At 42.6% G+C, this 21,710-nt stretch overlaps 1 protein-coding gene across 1 annotated transcript in view; it reads right to left on the bottom strand.

The window, feature by feature from the left end:
• Positions 1-463: 463 nt before the first annotated feature.
• The window catches only part of atp2b1a (ATPase plasma membrane Ca2+ transporting 1a), an 89,679-nt gene continuing 68,432 nt past the window's right edge, over positions 464-21,710 (bottom strand). The window contains exons 17-21 of the mRNA XM_083632027.1: positions 18,832-19,045; positions 17,425-17,636; positions 9,202-9,309; positions 7,152-7,340; positions 464-3,117 (exon numbers count right to left, since the gene is read on the bottom strand). Coding sequence (XP_083488153.1) covers positions 2,725-3,117; positions 7,152-7,340; positions 9,202-9,309; positions 17,425-17,636; positions 18,832-19,045 — 1,116 coding nt within the window. The 3' untranslated portion in view covers positions 464-2,724. The remainder of the gene's footprint in view (positions 3,118-7,151; positions 7,341-9,201; positions 9,310-17,424; positions 17,637-18,831; positions 19,046-21,710) is intronic.

Raw genomic sequence — 21,710 nt, 5'->3', positions numbered from 1 at the left:
TCAGTATTTGAAATAGTCTAAATTATATAGACAAGTTGCCAGAAATAATGACAATCATAATGATACTCTGGACATAAATCTAACCAAAAGTTCTTAATGTCAGAACACAAAATAATATATTAAGCTACATTATGCAAAGTACATTCATATACTGAACATAAGAAATGCACTAAATATGACATTGATTTGACTGTTTTGTTAAATTCTTTGGCTATAATCTAATGGCACTCTTTCATTTTTCAAGAGCACAGAAACAGGTTTTCTTGTGAGCCTGATTTAAAAAAACTTGATATAATTAGTAATTTTAATTTGCCAAGTAATTCTTATATGAGATACTTGGGCATCACAAATCCAACATTTAATGCAAGGTGTTTGCTTGTCTTGTAATAAGTTCAGGGTCTGCATACATACACGACTACATTCCATAGGCACTGTATGATCAAAGAAAAACATGGCCCTGCAATTAGGCTAAATACATTTTTTATTTTTAAAAACCATACACATTACTCGACAAGTTTCAAATGTAAATCCAATCACGATAACCATTTAAATTGCTCAAGATAAACAGACATGAAGTACTTTATTTCCAAATGTTAAAAGATAAAAAAATAATAATCCATAAAACAGATGGATAAACATTCATTCCCATTATAGGAAGAAGCTACAGAACAAACTCCTTATATGGATTTCTCTTGTCTTTCCAATTTCTCAGTTTGTATGCAATCTCAAGCTGCTTTTTTCATCTGTAAAACAAGGAAAAAACAACCTATTTCCCCAAAGATTATGATTGAACATGTCCGCTTCCTTCCCCTGTCCACTTCCTGTCAGGTGAGCAGGTCAGAAGGGTGCAGGAAGAATCTGCACCCTCCTGCCCAGATCCTCCTGGGTGGTCGACAAAGGAACTCCCCAAATATTAAATAAAATGCGGTAATATTTCAACCGCAAACTTATATAAGTCTGTTCTCCTCTTTCACGCCATTTACACCCTGAGAAGAATATTCCTATCAGAACAAAGCATCCCTTTTTATAATGCCCAAACCCTTCCCTGTATAATGTAATTTGTGTCAAATCCTCCAAAACTGGCTTAGTCGGACGAAAGGTATCTATATTGTCATAAAAATACAAAGGTACAATTTTTATGTTTTGTATCAAAATGTTTCCCCAAGGAACACTATGAAATAAAGTACCCTGTGCAGATACCAGTGTATGCCTAGTCTTTATTCTTGAAAAATGCACATGTCCAATCCGTTAAGTGTTTCCAGTACATCAGGTGTCAAAAATATTCTACAAACAAATCAAATGTAGCAACATTTTATGATGGTGAAAGGAGCCTTATGGACAAGGATGAAGAAAAATACAAACTTTTTTTCTTGGTTTTTGATTTTTGAAATTTCAACAAACCAGAACTCAGAGGGTAAAATTAAGTTTTCTTAAAGAGAAATCTTAAAGACTGAATGAAATATGAAAATAATCCACTTGCTTTTGACCAAGACAATGTTTCACGACCTAAAGACACAAAGTTTGAAGTTAAAAGGTTCTTTCTTAATTAATAGATTCCTTTTCAATTAAATACTTTTCTATGCCTGAGTAAACAAATGTCAATATTGTACATTGGCAGGGACTGAAGTTTTGCTGAGAAAAATAAAAACCAGAAATGAAAATGCAAAATGCACGATTTTTAATATGAAGAAGAGATGTATTCTAAACTCCCTTTAATGAGTGAACCTTTCAACATGTGGAAACCCTTGAACACAATGACAGAATGAAGAGAATCCAGAACTCCTCAGAGTTTTGTGGACATGAAAAACTTTTAAAGAAACGTAAGAAGTAAATATTTATTATAGAAATGTGAATGATAGAGGTCCTGTTTGTCTTGCCTGTCCCCTCCTGTGAAAACGCCTCACCCGATGGACCTCTTTGCTATACAAGCCTTAGTGTTTATCGGTTTGGCTAGAAGGTTCTATATTTATCTACAAATATATAACAAATAAAACTTGCAGGCAAAAATAGTTAGGTTTCAATAGAAACACCCTTTTTCCTGAAAATACAGCAGTATCTGAAATAATCCTTTCATTCAATTGTTACTCTGTCCCCAGTTTTCTGCATCATACGTCAGTCAGGAAGCTCTTTTGCCTACAAACAGAAAAAAAGTATCTACAACTTTGTAAACAGACCTGCTTTTTCCAAAAACATAAATAACTCAAAATATTAACAGCCAATGGAGCAGAAATAAGTTTTTGAATGAGCAAGGGACAAAGATAAATATACACCATTCAGATAAAAGAGAAGCTAAAGGTTCTTTCAAATTCTTACAGACGATCTTCAAGCCAGGAGGACCTTCCCCTTCTCAATTAAAATAATAATAATAATAATAATAATAATAATAGAATAATAAAAACAGGTCACTTTCAATCTGAGTTTATTATCACCCCTTGTTCACTGAGAAAACAAAAGTTAGCAAGGAGACAAAGAGTCCTTGTGTTGCAGTGGGGGACTTAAGAAGGAGGGGGGAAAAAGAAGACCAAAGGATCCACACCAAACCCTACATTCTTCTGAATGTTTGCTGTTCTTTTAGTCCAGCCCAAGCGAAGCTCACAGATGACTCCACTCTCCTCCTCACCCTGCGTCTCTCCTCTCCTCCTTAGTGTGTTCGTTCATTAGTATGCGTCAAGCTCCTTGGTGGTGGGGTAGAAAAGTGGTGGTACGTGTGGAGCGGGGGTCAGATCAGAGGGAGGTCTCCAGGCTGTGTAGGGGGCTCCCTGGGGCCGAGGGGTTTCCTGACTTGGTGCCCTCCGGGAGGAGATGGTTGCCGCTCTCCACGGCGTTATTGTTCTGGTTGGGGGAGGGGGAGGGAGATGCGGGCGCGGTGGGCGTGGTGGGGGCATCGGTGGAAGGCGAGGGCGGGGTGGGTGTGGCGTTGCGGGGGCTGGCAGAGTTGCGCTTGGTGGGAGCGTCGTCCTCGGCGTCGGTGTCATCGATGAGGGGGATGTGGGGCTCGGAGTCTTCTATCCGAAATTCCGGGTGGGTCATGAAGTTGTGGATGGATGATCGCGACTCGGGCTTCTCCAGCCCCTCATAGAGGGAGATGGAGCTGCGGAATGCATTCACCACCCGGATCTGGAGGGAAGCGGGGCAGGCATATAAGTTAGTTCCATTCAACAATGATATATGCACATTTTGCATTTTAGATAGCGAGTGACACTACAGACAAAAATCGAAGGTTTTACTGGGTCAATAATGGGTGAGTTTTGGGGGCATAAAAACATTTGTGAGGGGGAAAACTCTCAGAAAGGCGTGCAAGTATGCAGTGATTTCTATTAGTAACTTCCCAGTTTGTAATGCTAGTCAACCTGACACTTGCTCTTAATCAACCTCTTCCTTAGACTGAGACTAAGCACTCAGTGCTGGTAGAGGACCTATGGTAGTCTTGAAAAGCTGCATTTACCCTGACTTGTCTTACCATGGCGCTAAATTTAAGACTCAACCAATTTCTTGGGGAGGGTACAAACTGTTGACAAATCCAATGCAATATATAGTTTTCATGTAAGGTATGTATGTATCATGTATGGATTCATGTTTCGAGTACAGTAGTAGTATTCCACAAAACACTTGGTAGAGGCCTGTGTCCAATTAATCACAATGCAAAAGGGAGCCAAGAGACGAGAAGAATGATGTTCTTTAGACGAGAACAGATCCAAAGAGAGGAGGACAGAGGCTGGACACAGAGAGGTTACTGTTGTTGGACATGCTTAGGAGGGAGAGAGAGACAGAGCAAGACAGAGAGAGAGAAGAAAATAAAGAAAGAGAGACAGGGGCAGACAGAGAGCAGAGAGAGAGAAGAAAAGAAAGAGAGAGCGAGACAGGGGCAGACAGAGAGAAGGGGGTGGGGCAGACAGAGAGAAGGGGGTGGGTCAGTCATACATTATGTTTGTGGAGAAGAACAAAAAGCAGCGGCAGCCAAGCACGTCTACAAGCTGCTATACATGTCAAAAACAGCACAAAGAGAAAAAACTCACAAACGAGACTTTGAACCCATGCAGAGCGTGGCGCTACCTTGTGTTCAATAGTAGTAAACCTTTGAGTATAGCCCATGACACATTTCACAGAATCTAAGGAGGAATATGTGCGGAGTCAGTGGTATTCAGATCTTTTCTGGTCATTTTTGAATGGCAACTGTTGGTGGACACATTCTGGCAACAAACGGGTATTCAGGTGAAAAATACTTCAAGAACATTTGTAACAGACACTCTTCACTCCTGATTAAGAGGTGTTTTCAAGAGCACCTGAAAGAAAACAGTTCAGAGTTTAGTAGGAAGACATCTGTTGCCCCATAAAAGTCAAGTTCCAAAACATTTCAAGAAGTCCCACCTACTAGAAAAAGGATGGTACATAAATGTAGCCCTGCATAACTTTCACACTTCTGATGTTGCATAATTTGTCAAATTAAAACAAACCTGGATCTGCTGCTAACGTGTCATTCTATATCACTCTGGGAAAGTTAAACAATGTTTACATTCAAGAGTACAGTCATTTAATCCATTCAACTCTTTCAGGACATCTGTTACACATTTAAAATCCATGGTTGTCAAAACGGCCTGGCTGGGAAACTCTGAAATAGAGAATAGTTAAAGTTCATACACACACACACACACACACACACACACACACACACACACACACACACACACACACACACACACACAAATGTGGATTATGGTTAATCTCATAGGGGTATTTCCAATGGTGATGTCCCACACTGAATAGAGCAATGGTATCATGTGAAGGACATCGGATCTTCCAAAAATTATGTGCACCCTCACAACCAAATGCACAAACACACCATGCCCTATAAACTGGAGCTGATTGTTAATTACAGGGTGCTAATAGAGGGTGGTATAGACCTTATTAATTACAGGGTGCTAATAGAGGGTGGTATAGACCTTATTAATTACAGGGTGCTAATAGAGGGTGGTATAGACCTTATTAATTACAGGGTGCTAATAGAGGGTGGTATAGACCTTATTAATTACAGGGTGCTAATAGAGGGTGGTATAGACCTTATTAATTACAGGGTGCTAATAGAGGGTGGTATAGACCTTATTAATTACAGGGTGCTAATAGAGGGTGGTATAGACCTTATTAATTACAGGGTGCTAATAGAGGGTGGTATAGATCTTATTCACTAACCCTGGATGGCACCATATTGTTGACATACCATCCTGCGCGCACACAGCGCTGCAGCTGACAACTAGTAACAGCCTTATTGTCGTTTCTGTTCCATTACAAAATAGCAATGGTAATGACAGTAATAAAAACCCCACAGTTGTTGTTTGTATGCTGCCGTTAATGCCTGTAATAAATAAACAAAAGAACGAGGTGAACAGACTTTGCTGTGAGGAGCTGTCAGAAAGTTTCACCTGTCTCTCCTAACTATCCACACATCTCCTGTGCTGCTGACGTATCCCCAGTCTTGCTCCCTTCACGTCTGTGGACGGTAGAGATAGAAACAAACCACGGGGACTTTATTGCTGTCATTACTACAGCCATGTGTAACGCAGGTCACCATCCGAACACAATTGGAACAATATAAACGCTGCTCCACATAGGCTGTCACTTGAGAGCTGCAGCGCTATGTCAACAATATGGCGGCGGTGGGCGTGCCAGTACGTGAGTGACGTCAATCGAATAAGGTCTATAGGCTTGATTTCACAGCCTGACCCCTCCCCCACCACCCACCCACCCCTCTCAACTGCTCCTCGAGCATTTCACTGGCAAACCCCCCGGAGACAGAAGGAGCCACAGCTAGAGAGGAAAAGGTCATTATTGCACCGCTAACAGCGTACAAGACACCCTCTGACATTTGCTTTGTTAGTGTCACAGTGTTAGTGCTTATTGTTTTGGACCGTGACCATGGGCATATACTCAAAACATTTACCCGGGTAGGGACTAGAGAGCTGCGACACAGACCCACGAGCGCTATAGGTGCACAGCGCAGACTGAGGCAGCTGCAGACAAACCTGGTCACTGTCAACCCGAAATATCCTTTTGTAAAATAGTAAAAATACACATCATCCCCCCCACCCAAGGTAATAGTACAACCTTTTCCATTCCTCAGACCAAAGCAGAAGCAGAACAGAAAAACGAGATGACACAGAGAAAACACCTTGACGTTATAGCGACCTAGTTACAGGGTACATAGATATACTGCAGTGTTATCAAAGCAATTATGGAAGATGTGACATTTGTTGTCTTTTTTGTTGTTGAAGAAAACAGGGGTACATTAGGAGAAGCATGACAGAGAGTAAACGTATCAACATTAGGCCAGAAGAGAGTGGAAGAGGAAGGTGTTAGAAGAGAATAAATAAGTCTCATGCACTAGAGGAGAACACGCACTCACACCCCACAGTGGCAGAAGCGGTGTTGGCGGCGGCAGCGGCAGTAGTGGTAGTAGTAGAAAAGGCTACATGTGTAGGGCTAGAAACATTGGTTACATCGTGCTGTTGTTGGCTGGGGTTCGAGGCCTGCCGCCTTAGAGCGCCCTGAAAGGAAGTTCCACTCTGGAACGCACTCACTACATCCATCTGCAAAGAATCAGACAGCGTGACAGGAGAAAGCCCAGAGCAAAAAAACAAAACAAAAAACAACACAGCCAGGGGAGAGAGAAAAGAGAAAAAAATAAAGAATAGGCACCAATAATCATAGAGAAATGTCACTTGGAGATTAGATTTAGGCATAGTAGTTAAGAGAGAGAAAAGGGGATGTTGGGTTTGAAGGCACTGATTGGAAGGACTTCACTTGTGCAGAATCTTTCCATATTTCCAGCTACAGCCATGTCAATATTCTTTCAACAATTGGCTGCTCTATTGTGCTTTCCAAACAACTTGCTTGCTTCTCATCAGTACCTTCAAACTGCCCACGTTTATAGCAGATAGATTCAGACGGAGTCAGAAATAGGCAAAGGAACCTACTTTAGCTCAAAAGCAAAACAGAAACAAATGAGAGGAAATGTTCTTTTTCAGGGCACATACCATTCTTTAAGAATGCCCAGCGAGAGAACAAAACAGATCTTAAGCTGGAGGAGCAATAAAGAGTTAAAGGGTGTATGGCTTTCGATTCCCTTGTTGGCGGTAGGAAGGTCCACAGAACATTACCTGAGTCTGGATGCGATTGAGGCCTCGGAACCAGAGGATCTGGCCTCGGCGGAGCTCACGTTCAGCGTGGTCGATCTCTTCCATGTCCTCCATGTCCTCCAGCTCCTCGTCTGGGATCTCCGACTTCTGGGTGCCATGGCCCGCTGTCTTCAGGAACTTCAGACGGCTGGTGGGGATGGAGGAGATCACCTGGAAAACACAAGGGCTTTGATGAGCTGCACTGACTTGAAATAATGTCCCCCTTCGTAAAGTGACATCTCATTTTGGCACAACGAATCATGCTTCACAGAACAGTACAGAGGTTCAGGAGTCTTCACCCCTAAAAAAGTAGCTACCTTGTTCATTTGCCATCACCACCAGTGGTCAAGGATTTTTCTCTAGCTCTCAAAATCTACGATTACAAACAGGTATTTTTGTTTTTAATGCAAATGATTGAGCAAATTGAAATTACCGGTAATACATTTTTAAAACAAGTTGTTCAAAATGAAAACAAACCGTGGCTGATTAAGGATCCCCAGAGTGGCTAATTTGAGTGAAAACAAAAAAGACGTAGCCATTAAAGGAGCTAAATGCGATATTAAGCCCTACTAGATGTCCGCAAACCACTATTATATATCTAGCAGTGTTGGCAGTAATATATTACTCAGTAATATTACTACTGTAATATATTACTTTCCCCAGTAACGAGTATAAGGGATTACAATTATCAAAACAGTAATAATATTAAAGTTACAAATCCAACTAACTTCAGGTTACTGCATTACTTTCTGCAGCGCTGGCACAGCGCTAACACGAAGTGTGGAGATTGGTCTGGCTATGCGATAATGCAAGACTACTGCGTTGCAAGAACGCAATTAATTTTTTGTCCTAGGTAGGCAAATTAATAAAAAGTATGCAGTATGGCTGATTGTTGACTCATCCTGTAAGGTTAATTATTGCTCCAATAAAGTGGATTCACTTCTAAAAGCTGAACAGGCTGGCTGTTCAGCCACCCTGTTCAGCCAGCTGAACAGGCTGTATGTCATTTTTTTCGGAAGGGTGGGTAGCGAAAGTAATATAGTAAAGTAACGAGTAACGTAACTAATTACTTTTGATACCAAGTAATAAGTAAAGAAATTGTATTACTTTTTAAATGAGTAATAAGTAATGAGTAACTTATTACACTTCCTGAGTAACGTGCCCAACACTGATATCTAGTGAGACAGGCGAGTTACTGCATCTTGTGAGCAGTGAACCAAGCCATGCCCCCCTTTGTGTTGTGAAAACATTAGCGTTGTGAAAGCTTTGCTGTTGTCAGCCTGCTAGAGCGTCGGCCTGGCTCCGCTCCTTCATCTGTGATGTTGCCCTCGCCCGCGTTTATAAATAGACAGAGAGCTTTCCAGCAAGGCTTGTATGTGGATCAACCTGTGGCTGTGATTGGGAAAATGAAGCGGCCGTGGCTGTGAAAGAAAGGTTAGTCTCTGATTGTATTGTAGTTTGGGACCGTGTATTTCCTGGTTTCGGTTGCAGTGCGGTCAGTCAGCTCTGTAGCTTGCTCTGCATGTCTCCACGGCATAGGCTGGTCTGCGTTGCCTAGTGTAGACAGCAGACAGCTACAGTATATGAGCGCGATGAGAGTGCTTATGGTTTTATAGACTGTTTACGTCTGATGTTACAGCTCCAGTGCGACATCTAGTGGGCAAAAACAACAACAACAAAAGCGCATATAGCTCCTTTAAGCATTACTGTGAAATGCACAACTGGTCCTACCCCTGCACCAAGCAACAACTATGGCTGGCTATATACATTCCATCAGCAACTTTAAAATGAAATTACTTGAAATTTAATTCAGTATTTAGCAATACTTTTTGTTTTAGTTTGGGAAACTATGCAGACTCTAAATATTTCAAGTGACTGTATACATTTACAGCACCATAATAACATCTCACTGCATTGCCTTGTCATGGTGAGAAATTCACCAAGCCATATCCAACACATGGGGGCAGTGTTATACCACATTTTAGTTATTGGCCAATCACAGGTGAAGCTCGTCTGTCTTGTCACAACATACCTGTCCCCATAGTAGAGAGCCAAAGCCGAGGAAAGTGCACCACAGCCACTGGTCAATGGTCAGCCCCACACAGCTGAACGGCTTTCCTCCAAACTGCACTATGACGATCTAAAGGAGGAGGAAGACAGAGCCAGTTACTTTAAGGTGTGAAGGCTGAAGTCCCAGGAGACATGTATTCTAAGCACATTCACATTCTGCTTTTTCCCTTGCTCACTTCGCTAGTGAAATGTGATGCCCTGCTCTGTGGTGATGTGTAGAAACTTTTCATAAAATACCACAGCAGTGTAGGCAGGGTATATGCAGGAATCCTGAAGTTTAAGTCAATACCTTTTAAGACCCTTTCAATATATTTTAAGACCTCAGTGCCGTTTTTTTCACATCAGCAACACACCTTTGACTTACATTTACTATACATTGAATTTAAGGAGAAAAACTAAAAGTTTGTCATAACTTCTATGGACCACTGTTCAGCCGAATTCAGATAGGCTGGGTGATAGCAGAATGAACAGGCACGGAGGAGTTGAGCGAGGGGAGATTGTCCACTATTTAATCGATCGAGAATGGTACAGAAAAGAAATAAAATAAAAAATAAGCTAAAATGGGTTGCCAAATATACTTTGGCGGCCGTTAACTCATTGAGTGCCAGCCACTTTTGGAAAACGGATGCTCCCAGTGCCAGCCCTTTCAGAGCGTTTTCAGTGATAACTCAAGACCCACAGAATATTGTGTGATATTACACACCGAATAATATCACACAATATGTGTGATAAACACCGAACACGCCCAAAGAACGATGAGACTCTTGTATCATCAGCAAAAAAAGTTTATTGATATCATTGTCCGTTCTTTAGTTATCAGCCGGAGAAGATAGGTTGATTTCACCAAAAACGGACGTTTCAAACTAGAAGCTGAGATAATGAGCCTTTTGTGAAATGAAGCATTTCAAGCACATCACTGACTCTGAAGCTAATATTTTCTGATGTAGTGACGTGGTGTAGTTGTGTGGTGCCCTGCGTGCCCCACCCCCCTCAACTGCAAACTCCTCCTCCGTGGGAGTGTCTCTGGTGGCTCTGCTCGAATCTCTGCTACCTGCGTCAGGCGACGAATCTCTTCCTGCTGGAGCTGGGATAAACTCATCCCCACACCAGAGTCCTGCGCGGGTCTGATTTTCAAGACCCGGTTCCGCCCGGCCCCGCGACGTGCAGTACCGACCCCGCTCCGCGAACCCGCACATATGATCAATCAGTACCGCAACCCACCCCGCCCCGCAGACATGAGACCCGCCCCCCGACCCGGAACCGCATATATATAATAACCGTTAATCTGCAGTGCAAACATTTTGTAGTGAACCAAACGAAACTGCCACCGTTTCACACGAGAGGCGAACAGCAGTCTTTCTGGCCGAGACTCGTCAGCTGATGTACGTTAATTAGCTTTTAGCAGCTGCTAGCTCACTAACCAGCTGGATAGCTCTGCTATCAGACACACAGACAGTTACAGCAAGCAAAGTGACTTACCAGCTATTTCCAATATGTCCGGTATAATCCATACTGCCTTTATGATTGCTGTTGGAGGAACGTAAATCCACGTTGGGATGAGACCTCTCCACTTTCACGCTATCCATCCATGACCTGTTGTTGCCTGTTGCTATGAAAACAGCCAGTGTGTATGTTTGACTGGAAGCTAACGTTAGCCTACTATATTATCTGTCCGACTCATATTGTCTCCAATCAATCACCTTGACCGCAGCTGAGTTTTGAATGTTTTGTGCAGTCCATCTAGCATCACACATTTCACAGTATGCGCATACTTGAAACGATGCCGGTTATGTAAACAAATTAGCGAAAACGTGCGTCAGAAACTTTTCTCCTGTTCGAGTCAGACCAGCTGCCAGACACCCCCCCTGCCAGACACACCTTCCCCCTGCCAGACACACCCCCTGCCTCCATCTGAGTGCAACAGAAAAACATACAAGGCTCATACGTTGTCGTTGTTCCACCCGCCGCCCGTCCGCATTTATTAATTTTTACCCGCAGCCCGACCCACCAATTTACAGAAGTGTATTTTTTACCCGCCCCCCGCGTTTTTTTGCGGGTACCCGGCGGGGACCCGCGGAACCCCGACCCGGTGCAGGACTCTGCCCCACACTAACACACAGCTTGCATGCTGGAGCTGGGAGAAACTCACCCCCACACTAACACACAGCCTGCATGCCAGAGCTGGGAGAAACTCATCCCCACACTAACACACAGACTAACGCACCCAGCGTCTATTTTCGGAGCGCTCCGCCGTTTTTGTGCGCCGGCTCCCAGCGCAACACCGAAAAGCCAAACCGGACTGCTGAGAATGGTTTGGCTTTTCGGTGTCGGGTGTCTCCTTTTCTGGCGGGTAATCGTGTGGAGAAACTATGCAGCAGAGACAGAGGGGCTCAGTTGTGGGAGCGGATTGGCTGCTGTTCGCAGCTAACGTTGGCTCCAGCCAGAGCAATCTGTGCCGCTCTGGCTCCAGCATGCATCGGTTTCTCTTTCATCACGGCTTCTTTGCTGTTTTTCCTTGCCTTTCTCTGGTCTGGAGAGCGCTGTCGCCACCTAATGGGTCCGTAAAATAGCTTATACACCTTCAAAATCGCCCATATTTTTACAGGAGATGCATCAGGCTTTGATCCACGTCCCACCATCAAAAAACGCAATTGACGACTTTAGTCGTCATTGGCACTCTACGTTACTATTTGAATTGACGACTATAGTCGTCATTGGCACTCAATGAGTTAATATTCCTGGGCGGCCCGCCCAAGTAAAGTCTATGCAGAGGTGTAGTGGTCCCTGGAGAAGTGGGACTACTCTTAATTTCGCCAAAGCGGGGGTTAGTGTTTGAATTATACTGTAGTCTATACTATAAATGTAACAATGGAAACTATTAGGCTACCATAACGTGAACAGTACTGAATTAGTTCACACAGGAATTTCAAAATTAAATGGAGTTGCTGCCAAAATAATGTCAAGTAATTGATATATATAATTGCACAATATATTGAAAGCAGGCTCTTGTGGTGCCCTGCTGAGAAATTGGTCCCTCCTCAATATGTGACTGTTTGCCCTATGACATACAATAATGGGTTTTATTTTGAAATTTTTTATTTTGTTCCTTGGTCATGAATTCTTCCCAGCTCGATCTGCTCTTTTTTGCTGCTTGACGCAACTCGAAGCGGGAAGCTCAAAAATAGTCTGTCAGTGCATATTATTAGCAGAGCTGAGGGGAGAGCCACTTCGGGGACACTTCAGGACCGCGGCTAGCCCCTTTCATGACTGTGTTGTCACTCGGTGGTGAAAGGGGCTAGGCTGTGTTGTCACTCCGTGGTGAAAGGGGCTAGACTGCGGCGCATCTGGTGGACACAGGTGTTCACTAATCAGGCTGCGACCAGCTCTGGTGTCGGTGCATTTTCTACTCATCTGCCACAACGCTTCCTGTTGGAATCTGCCAGTAGAAGTGAGTATATGCAAAGCTGTCTGAAAAACAAGTGTACCTGGCTGCGTATACCCTGCACTACACCACTGAGTTTATGTGTACCTGCGTATACCCTGCACTACACCACTGAGTTTATGTGTACCTGCGTATACCCTGCACTACACCACTGAGTTTATGTGTACCTGCGTATACCCTGCACTACACAACTGAGTTTATGTGTACCTGCGTATACCCTGCACTACACCACTGAGTTTGTGTACCTGCGTATACCCTGCACTACACCACTGAGTTTATGTGTACCTGCGTATACCCTGCACTACACCACTGAGTTTATGTGTACCTGCGTATACCCTGCACTACACCACTGAGTTTATGTGTACCTGCGTATACCCTGCACTACATCACTGAGTTTATGTGTACCTGCGTATACCCTGCACTACACAACTGAGTTTATGTGTACCTGCGTATATCCTGCACTACATCACTGAGTTTATGTGTACCTGCGTATACCCTGCACTACACCACTGAGTTTATGTGTACCTGCGTATACCCTGCACTACATCACTGAGTTTATGTGTACCTGCGTATACCCTGCACTACACAACTGAGTTTATGTGTACCTGCGTATACCCTGCACTACACCACTGAGTTTATGTGTACCTGCGTATACCCTGCACTACACAACTGAGTTTATGTGTACCTGCGTATACCCTGCACTACATCACTGAGTTTATGTGTACCTGCGTATACCCTGCACTACACAACTGAGTTTATGTGTACCTGCGTATACCCTGCACTACACCACTGAGTTTATGTGTACCTGCGTATACCCTGCACTACATCACTGAGTTTATGTGTACCTGCGTATACCCTGCACTACACAACTGAGTTTATGTGTACCTGCGTATACCCTGCACTACATCACTGAGTTTATGTGTACCTGCGTATACCCTGCACTACACCACTGAGTTTATGTGTACCTGCGTATACCCTGCACTACATCACTGAGTTTATGTGTACCTGCGTATACCCTGCACTACACAACTGAGTTTATGTGTACCTGCGTATATCCTGCACTACACCACTGAGTTTATGTGTGGGAAACACTAGAGTGACACACCCAAAGGCAAGGTTTATTAAAACTAATAACAGTAACATGCTCAATGAATTCGCAATAAACTTTTAGCACACAAACTCTTGTATATAGGCGATTCACATTGAAAAAATAGCTTCAAAATGTAATACCTCATAAAGTGGTGTTTAAGACTTTAATACTTTTTAAGGGCCTTCATTTTCACTAAATTGATTTTTTACCTTTTAATACTAATACCTGATGCATTTGCATTGTTCTCCCTTTAAGGCCTGATGCAGCGTCTGCATCGTTAACCCTTTCAGCTACGATACTTGATACAGTACACTACTTGATACACTATCCCTCAGGTCTTAGGAGGTCGTTTCATAGTTGATACACTATCCCTCAGGTCTTAAGAGGTCGTTTCATACTTGATACACTATCCCTCAGGTCTTAGGAGGTCGTTTCATACTTGATACACTATCCCTCAGGTCTTAGGAGGTTGTTTCATACTTGATACACTATCCTTCAGGTCTTAAGAGGTTGTTTCATACTTGATACACTATCCTTCAGGTCTTAGGAGGTCGTTTCATACTTGATACACTATCCTTCAGGTCTTAAGAGGTTGTTTCATACTTGATACACTATCCTTCAGGTCTTAGGAGGTCGTTTCATACTTGATACACTATCCTTCAGGTCTTAAGAGGTTGTTTCATACTTGATACACTATCCTTCAGGTCTTAGGTCATTTCATACTTGATACACTATCCTTCAGGTCTTAAGAGGTTGTTTCATACTTGATACACTATCCTTCAGGTCTTAGGTCGTTTCATACTTGATACACTATCCTTCAGGTCTTAGGAGGTTGTTTCATACTTGATACACTATCCCTCAGGTCTTAAGAGGTTGTTTCATACTTGATACACTATCCCTCAGGTCTTAGGTCGTTTCATACTTGATACACTATCCTTCAGGTCTTAAGAGGTTGTTTCATACTTGATACACTATCCCTCAGGTCTTAGGTCGTTTCATACTTGATACACTATCCTTCAGGTCTTAGGAGGTCATTTCATGATACACTATCCCTCAGGTCTTAAGAGGTTGTTTCATACTTGATACACTATCCCTCAGGTCTTAGGTCGTTTCATACTTGATACACTATCCCTCAGGTCTTAGGAGGTCGTTTCATACTTGATACACTATCCTTCAGGTCTTAAGAGGTCGTTTCATACTTGATACACTATCCCTCAGGTCTTAGGAGGTCGTTTCATACTTGATACACTATCCCTCAGGTCTTAGGAGGTTGTTTCATACTTGATACACTATCCCTCAGGTCTTAGGAGGTTGTTTCATACTTGATACACTATCCTTCAGGTCTTAGGAGGTTGTTTCATACTTGATACACTATCCCTCAGGTCTTAGGAGGTCGTTTCATACTTGATACACTATCCTTCAGGTCTTAGGAGGTCGTTTCATACTTGATACACTATCCTTCAGGTCTTAGGAGGTCGTTTCATACTTGATACACTATCCCTCAGGTCTTAAGAGGTTGTTTCATACTTGATACACTATCCCTCAGGTCTTAGGTCGTTTCATACTTGATACACTATCCTTCAGGTCTTAAGAGGTTGTTTCATACTTGATACACTATCCCTCAGGTCTTAGGTCGTTTCATACTTGATACACTATCCTTCAGGTCTTAGGAGGTCATTTCATACTTGATACACTATCCCTCAGGTCTTAAGAGGTTGTTTCATACTTGATACACTATCCCTCAGGTCTTAGGTCGTTTCATACTTGATACACTATCCCTCAGGTCTTAGGAGGTCGTTTCATACTTGATACACTATCCTTCAGGTCTTAGGAGGTCGTTTCATACTTGATACACTATCCCTCAGGTCTTAGGAGGTTGTTTCATACTTGATACACTATCCCTCAGGTCTTAGGAGGTTGTTTCATACTTGATACACTATCCTTCAGGTCTTAGGAGGTTGTTTCATACTTGATACACTATCCGTCAGGTCTTAGGAGGTTGTTTCAAATGTGCCGGAGGCTTTAGAATGCTTTTCTAGAGAGGTCTTAATGGCTTAAAAAGATTCTTTGTGTTGGACTTTCAGACACGCTTCCAGTGAGGAGATGACATTATGCAGTGGCATTATGGTCTGAAAGGTCACAATGTGTGGCTCACAGGGCAAATTATTGGCCATTCTTTGCTTTAAGGAAGAAATATGAATTGAATTGAATTGATTTTGGGGTAATGAGCAAACACTGAGCAAACACAGCTCAACACGCTTTTTTGTATCATTCCACCGGTTAAAAACCTGGACAGCACGGGCTGAGTCATGCTAGTTTTGGTCCCTGCTTTCTCGGGGTTCCAGGGCTGTGGACCCGGTACCATACGGTGACGTGAAAACACTGCAGACTAGGGCTGGGTATTGGCAAGGATCTCACGATACGATACGTATCACGATACTTGGGTCACGATACGATTGTATCACGATATATTGCGATGCGATACATATTGCGATATATTGCGATATTCTACAGAATTTACTCAAAATTAAATAATAGAGCTAAAGATACAACACACTGTGTACCACCCAGGTAGTGTAATAATATGTACATCACTTTATACTGATAAGTTAGTGGACAAATTTTGTCAAAACTACTGAGTGTTGAGTGTTACTGAACGCATCGATATGGGAAATATCGATACAGTATCGATTAGGGGTGGGAATCACCAGATGCAGAGGCCTGGCATGGCATGGCCTGCACACAAAAAAAAAATTAATTAATTAATATCGCGATACTTGGCGTCCAAGTATCGATACAGTATCGGGTATATTATATATATATTATATAGTATATTGCCCAGCCCTACTGCAGAAGACTGATTGGCCAGGCAGAATCATGTCTACTGTGGCTGGATACCAGTTTATTGGACTTACCTTCTCTTCTGTTATTTCCATCAGTCTTTTGTGTTACTGCCTTCGGCTCTGGTGAAATAAAATCGATCTCCTTGCTCAGCCTTAACATGACGGTGGTTTTCTATTGTTTTGAGAGAAAAAAAGTCTGCTGCTCGGGAAGCCCTTGTAGTTGTGTGTAGTTGTCCGCTCCGCTAGGCCGGAGGCGGGGCTTTAGTGAAGCTGCAGCCTTTCCTGGTGAGTGGCCGCCAGGGTGGTGGCTTCCCTTCTCCCCGTAGCATAACCCCCGTCCCCCACGCAGCACATGCATGTAAATAACAACAAATTGATATCCATTCTCCTGGCCGATGGTCTCATTTGCCCATGTAGGTCATATAGAGGCACCAGTATTTCATAACCAGTTTAAAAGTTCCGTGTATGGATTACATTTTAACGTTATACATTATAGCTTACTTGGGCTATGGGTGGAGGGCAGATATGCGGTCGCTATGACGACCAGTTGTGGGCAGAGGCGAGTACACTTGCAATGGAAGCAAAGCCTATATCAGGTGGAGACGAGTAAGGCCAGGTAAGAGTAGAGCCGTACTGTGCTGTTATATGTGGTGGAAATGAGCCAAAAATGTACACTTATCTGTATCTCCTCTTTCATTGTGTCACATGTGAAGGGAAGAATGTCAAGTCCTAAGTATTTATTATAATCCCTTCTGAAGGGGGACAAAAGAAAGGAGGAAGCTATAAAACTATCCACTGAGTCCACTTTACCTGGATAATGAAGGTGCCAAAGACGATACTACAGAAGATCATGTTATTGAAGATGCCCTCAAAGACGTTCCTCTCGCCGTGAATCTTGCGGGCATTGATCTCATTGAAGAGCTGCATCAGGACAAAGGTGTTGAAGACAATGGTGTAGTGTTCAGAGGATGGGGCATGGAGGGGTGCATCCCTGCCACTGTCCACATCAAAGATTCTCTCCCCTGTAGGATAGTCAGAGACATAGACTTAATGATTTATGCCGTAGTTTTTGTTACTTCTTAAAACAAATCCTCAGTCTGAAATGGTCTGCATTTATCTCGTATTTTAGAGCACCAACTAAACTCTGAAATCTCTAAAGTTCATTGTTTGGTGAAAATAATTAACTAGAATTGCACATAGATGCTCTGACTGGATTTTATGTTGATAGGAAGTTTTCCGTTACACCGTTCCATGTAAAGAAATATTTACAGTATATGCAGTGATTGTGAATTCTTTCCAGTTGGTTTTCCAATTGGCGGAGGACTATCTAGGCAAGCTGTAACACATCCGAACCACATTTCCTAACTCAATTTTGAATGACATGAGACTAAGAAAAATCTGATTCTGCATTCACAAATGATATTATGTCAGCTTTTTCACCAGTGGCAGAAACAACACAACACATTGCTGGATGGGTAATTTTGTCTGGCGGGATCAGCCAGGCAAGGCAGGTCAGTAACAGAGTAGCAGATTAATTGGTGCACTACTAGAAATACCGGCACTCGCAGTGCTGTTGGACTGTTTTGGCTAAAGTCATAATACATTATTTCTTTAACCCATTTCATTATAATTCAATGCCTGCGAGGTCACTGGTCAAGCTTTAACAATCTTTACATCAAGCATGAATATGAATTAATTACAATACATGGCTCTCAATTTCACTTTTTATTGTGTTTGTAGCTGGCACCTGTGCCCCACATCAACACTTTGTTTTCCAGGTGAAAGTTATGACACAGAGAAAAGTAATATGTGCTGGAGGGTGGGGGCTAGAGCTACAACTGATGATTACTTTCATTGTTGATTGATGTCTATTATTTTCTCGGTTAATCGATTAGTTGTTTGGTCTATAAAATGTCAGAAAATTATGTCCTCAAACGTCTTGTTTCGTCTACATTCCACAACCCAAAGATATTCAGTTTACTGTCACAGAGGAGTAAAGAAACCACAAAATCCTCTCATTTTAGAAGCTGGCATCAGATAATTTAAATTTAGTGGGGACATCAAATTTTTTAGATGGTCCAGAAATGAAGGAATCCAGCAAACCCAACCCTCCACACACAATCTTGACATAATCTGCAACTACCAATGAAAAAACCTAGGCATCTAGCCTTCTGTGTGATACAGACCTATCCCTACAGATGCAGCACAGTGTCTTACCGACAAACAGCAGCGTGAAGATGATAATTAGCTGGTAGACGCCCTGGCCCAGGATGTTCTTCATCATGGTGCGGGAGATGAGAGGCTTGTTGCGGCCGTAAGGTTTCCTCAGCAGCAGGGCCTCTGTGGGGGGCTCTGTGGCCAGAGCTAGGGAAGCAAAGGTGTCCATGATCAGGTTTACCCATAACATCTGGACTGCTTTCAGTGGAGAGTCCTGGAGGGCAGGGAGAGAGGCATACGAGAGATTAGATGGAGGGGAGGGGTTAGAGTGTCAAATTACACCAACACAATATCGCACAGCTGACACATTGTGAGAATCTCACATATGGAAATTCAACACCATCTATTAGGAATATTCCAGTTGGCATGGATCAAATTTCTCTGCATGTAGAAATAGTTTTTTTGTACTGGCTGCTTCATAACAGAGTTTATGCCCTATGGCAGTGGTTCCCAACCTTTTTACACCAAGTACCACCTGAGAAAGTAGTTGGCTCTCCAAGTACCACCATATGACCGACGTTAAAATACAGTCTATTCAGCTATGCACAGTTCACGCAGGAGGCACATTTATTCCAACCTGCAGCCTATGTGCAACCTGCAGCAGCTGCACTTGTGCTGGGTTGACTGCTGTCTTCACCTCCTTGTGCTTCATCGTTGCTGCTCTCCTCTACTACAGCTCTTTTAGGATTCCCTCCCGTTTTGATCCACTTTAGCATCCCTCCTCGTCTTTGTTCACCACTTGTGTAACCATGCGGGGCGGGCAGGTAATTGTGCATGCGCAACAGGTATAGTGTCCGTCAGAAACAAATATTTGTTTCTAAATCTCAAGACAACAAAATAAACCTCAATTTCAATGATCACAAGTTTATTTTCATTCGTAGTATTATTTTGATAAACATGTTTTACAATTGATTTTAAAGTTGGTTTTATTTCATAATTTAAACAATAATATTAATAATTATTATTATTATTTCACTTTCACATGTTTGAAAACTACTACTAATGACCACCATGGATTTTGCACAAAAACTAAAAAAAAAAAAAAAAAAAAAAAAAAAAAATTCACAGAGCCTTCCAAGTACCACCAGCAGGGGGCGCAAGTACCACCTACGGTACGCGTACCGTAGGTTGGGAACCACTGCCCTATGGCATTCTGGGTAGTGAGGACTATGTGTTTTGACATGAGGTCTTAGGCTGTTAGTAGGTGGCTAGGACTACTGCAAAGTGAACAGAATGCCACTAAATGTCTTTACATGCATCTACATGGTGTCAGAAGACAGAGGGTTATGACAAGGATGCCGCCACTTGTTTTTCATGGATTGGAAACCATGAAATAAACAATAAACGTTCCACAGGAAACATCATCAGGGAAATCAGCGTTGAGGCAAAGAAAAGGAAATAGACAAGAGGGAATTCTTTGTTGCAAGTTGCAATTCTTTATTTATCAATGATAGTAGGTAAATCAAAATGTTTTTATAATTTAGTGTCATTGGCAAATGTTAATGTTCCAGCAAGAACGTGGGAAAGGATGTAGCACTGTTGCTTTATGCAGGCTAAAGCCTCTTTGATAGGCCAAGAATTATGGTGTGTTTTGCATCCAATATAGCATAACACAGGCTATTACAATGGCCAGGGTTTAAATTTTTTCTTATAATTCTCTGTATAATTTCCTTATCATTAGGGTCTGGGACCGAAATCGGTACTTTTGAGGGCACCGACTTAAATTACATCGGTACTACAGAGTACTGATTCAAGTAAAATCTATCGGTACCAAATTTCGACAGCTGCTGGGAGAGCGCATCTGTATGTAAAATGTTCTAAATAAAATAACAATATTGACATTTTGAAGTTTGGACATACAGTAGGTGGTGCTGGATGTGGCCTCTGGATTGCCTTTGCCCCAGGAGGTTCTGGTGAGACGAAGGAGGAGCGCGGCCGGGAGTTACCCACAGGGCCTAGACCCTCCATGCACCGAAGGGCCAATACTGTGGTGTAGCACTAGCTCTATTGCAGTGGATTGGGCGTGTTCAACCCTTCCGCGGGCAACGTTGCAGACAGAGTAGGAAGGCTGATCCGTGAGCGGCTTCTGGGACGCGAGTCGGGGTCTTAATTGGCCTCGGCTGGGTCTACTGGGCGAGGGTGTATGATGTTGAGAGACCCGAAACACCTTTTTTTTAGAAGGTTGGACTTAGGTGGTGCTGGATGTGGCAGTGTCATTAGTGTCATTTTTTTATTATTATACTCAATTGTTGAGATTACAAAATGTAAATTGCAACAATTTTGCAAACATTCTTGTCATCAGTTGTAAAGCCTATTTCCTTTGCCTTGGGCCTTGCCTATGTAGATCACAATACAGAGTTCCGGCACCACTTCACACAACTGTATTGTACAACTTCTTGTGCAGGGTTTTTAAGATTTGTGAATCCACATTTCTGCATCTAGATTGGTATCAGCAGGTTCTGCTCACATGGCATGAGCAATCAGTATTAGCCCCCGCAATCCCGATCAGAGCAAACCTACCATTTAGCTCCAGAAATACAGAACGTGGAACATTGTTGAGAACACGAGTCTTAAACCTGCCTACACTGCGCTCCACAGCACATTAATGGTGCTCCTAAATGTTCACACATGCAGCTGCTGACTCACTGCTTTATTGTTGGTTTAGTTTATAAAATCAACTCCCAACATTGCAGAAAACTAGGTATCTAATTGCAGTGAGAGGACACTTTTTTTCCTCCAAAAGGATTTAAAATTACAGAATTGAATCTAGTGATTTGACTATATTTCAATAACTTGTTTCTTCTATGATAGTAGATTCCAGAATATAACCTCAAGTTTAAAAATAAACAGAAGGGAGCTGATTGCTGATTGCTACTTCC

This window comes from Poromitra crassiceps, assembly GCF_964638095.1.
Source record: "Poromitra crassiceps genome assembly, chromosome: 2".
Taxonomy (NCBI): Eukaryota; Metazoa; Chordata; class Actinopteri; order Beryciformes; family Melamphaidae; genus Poromitra; species Poromitra crassiceps.
This window is presented reverse-complemented; position numbering and strand designations above follow the sequence as displayed.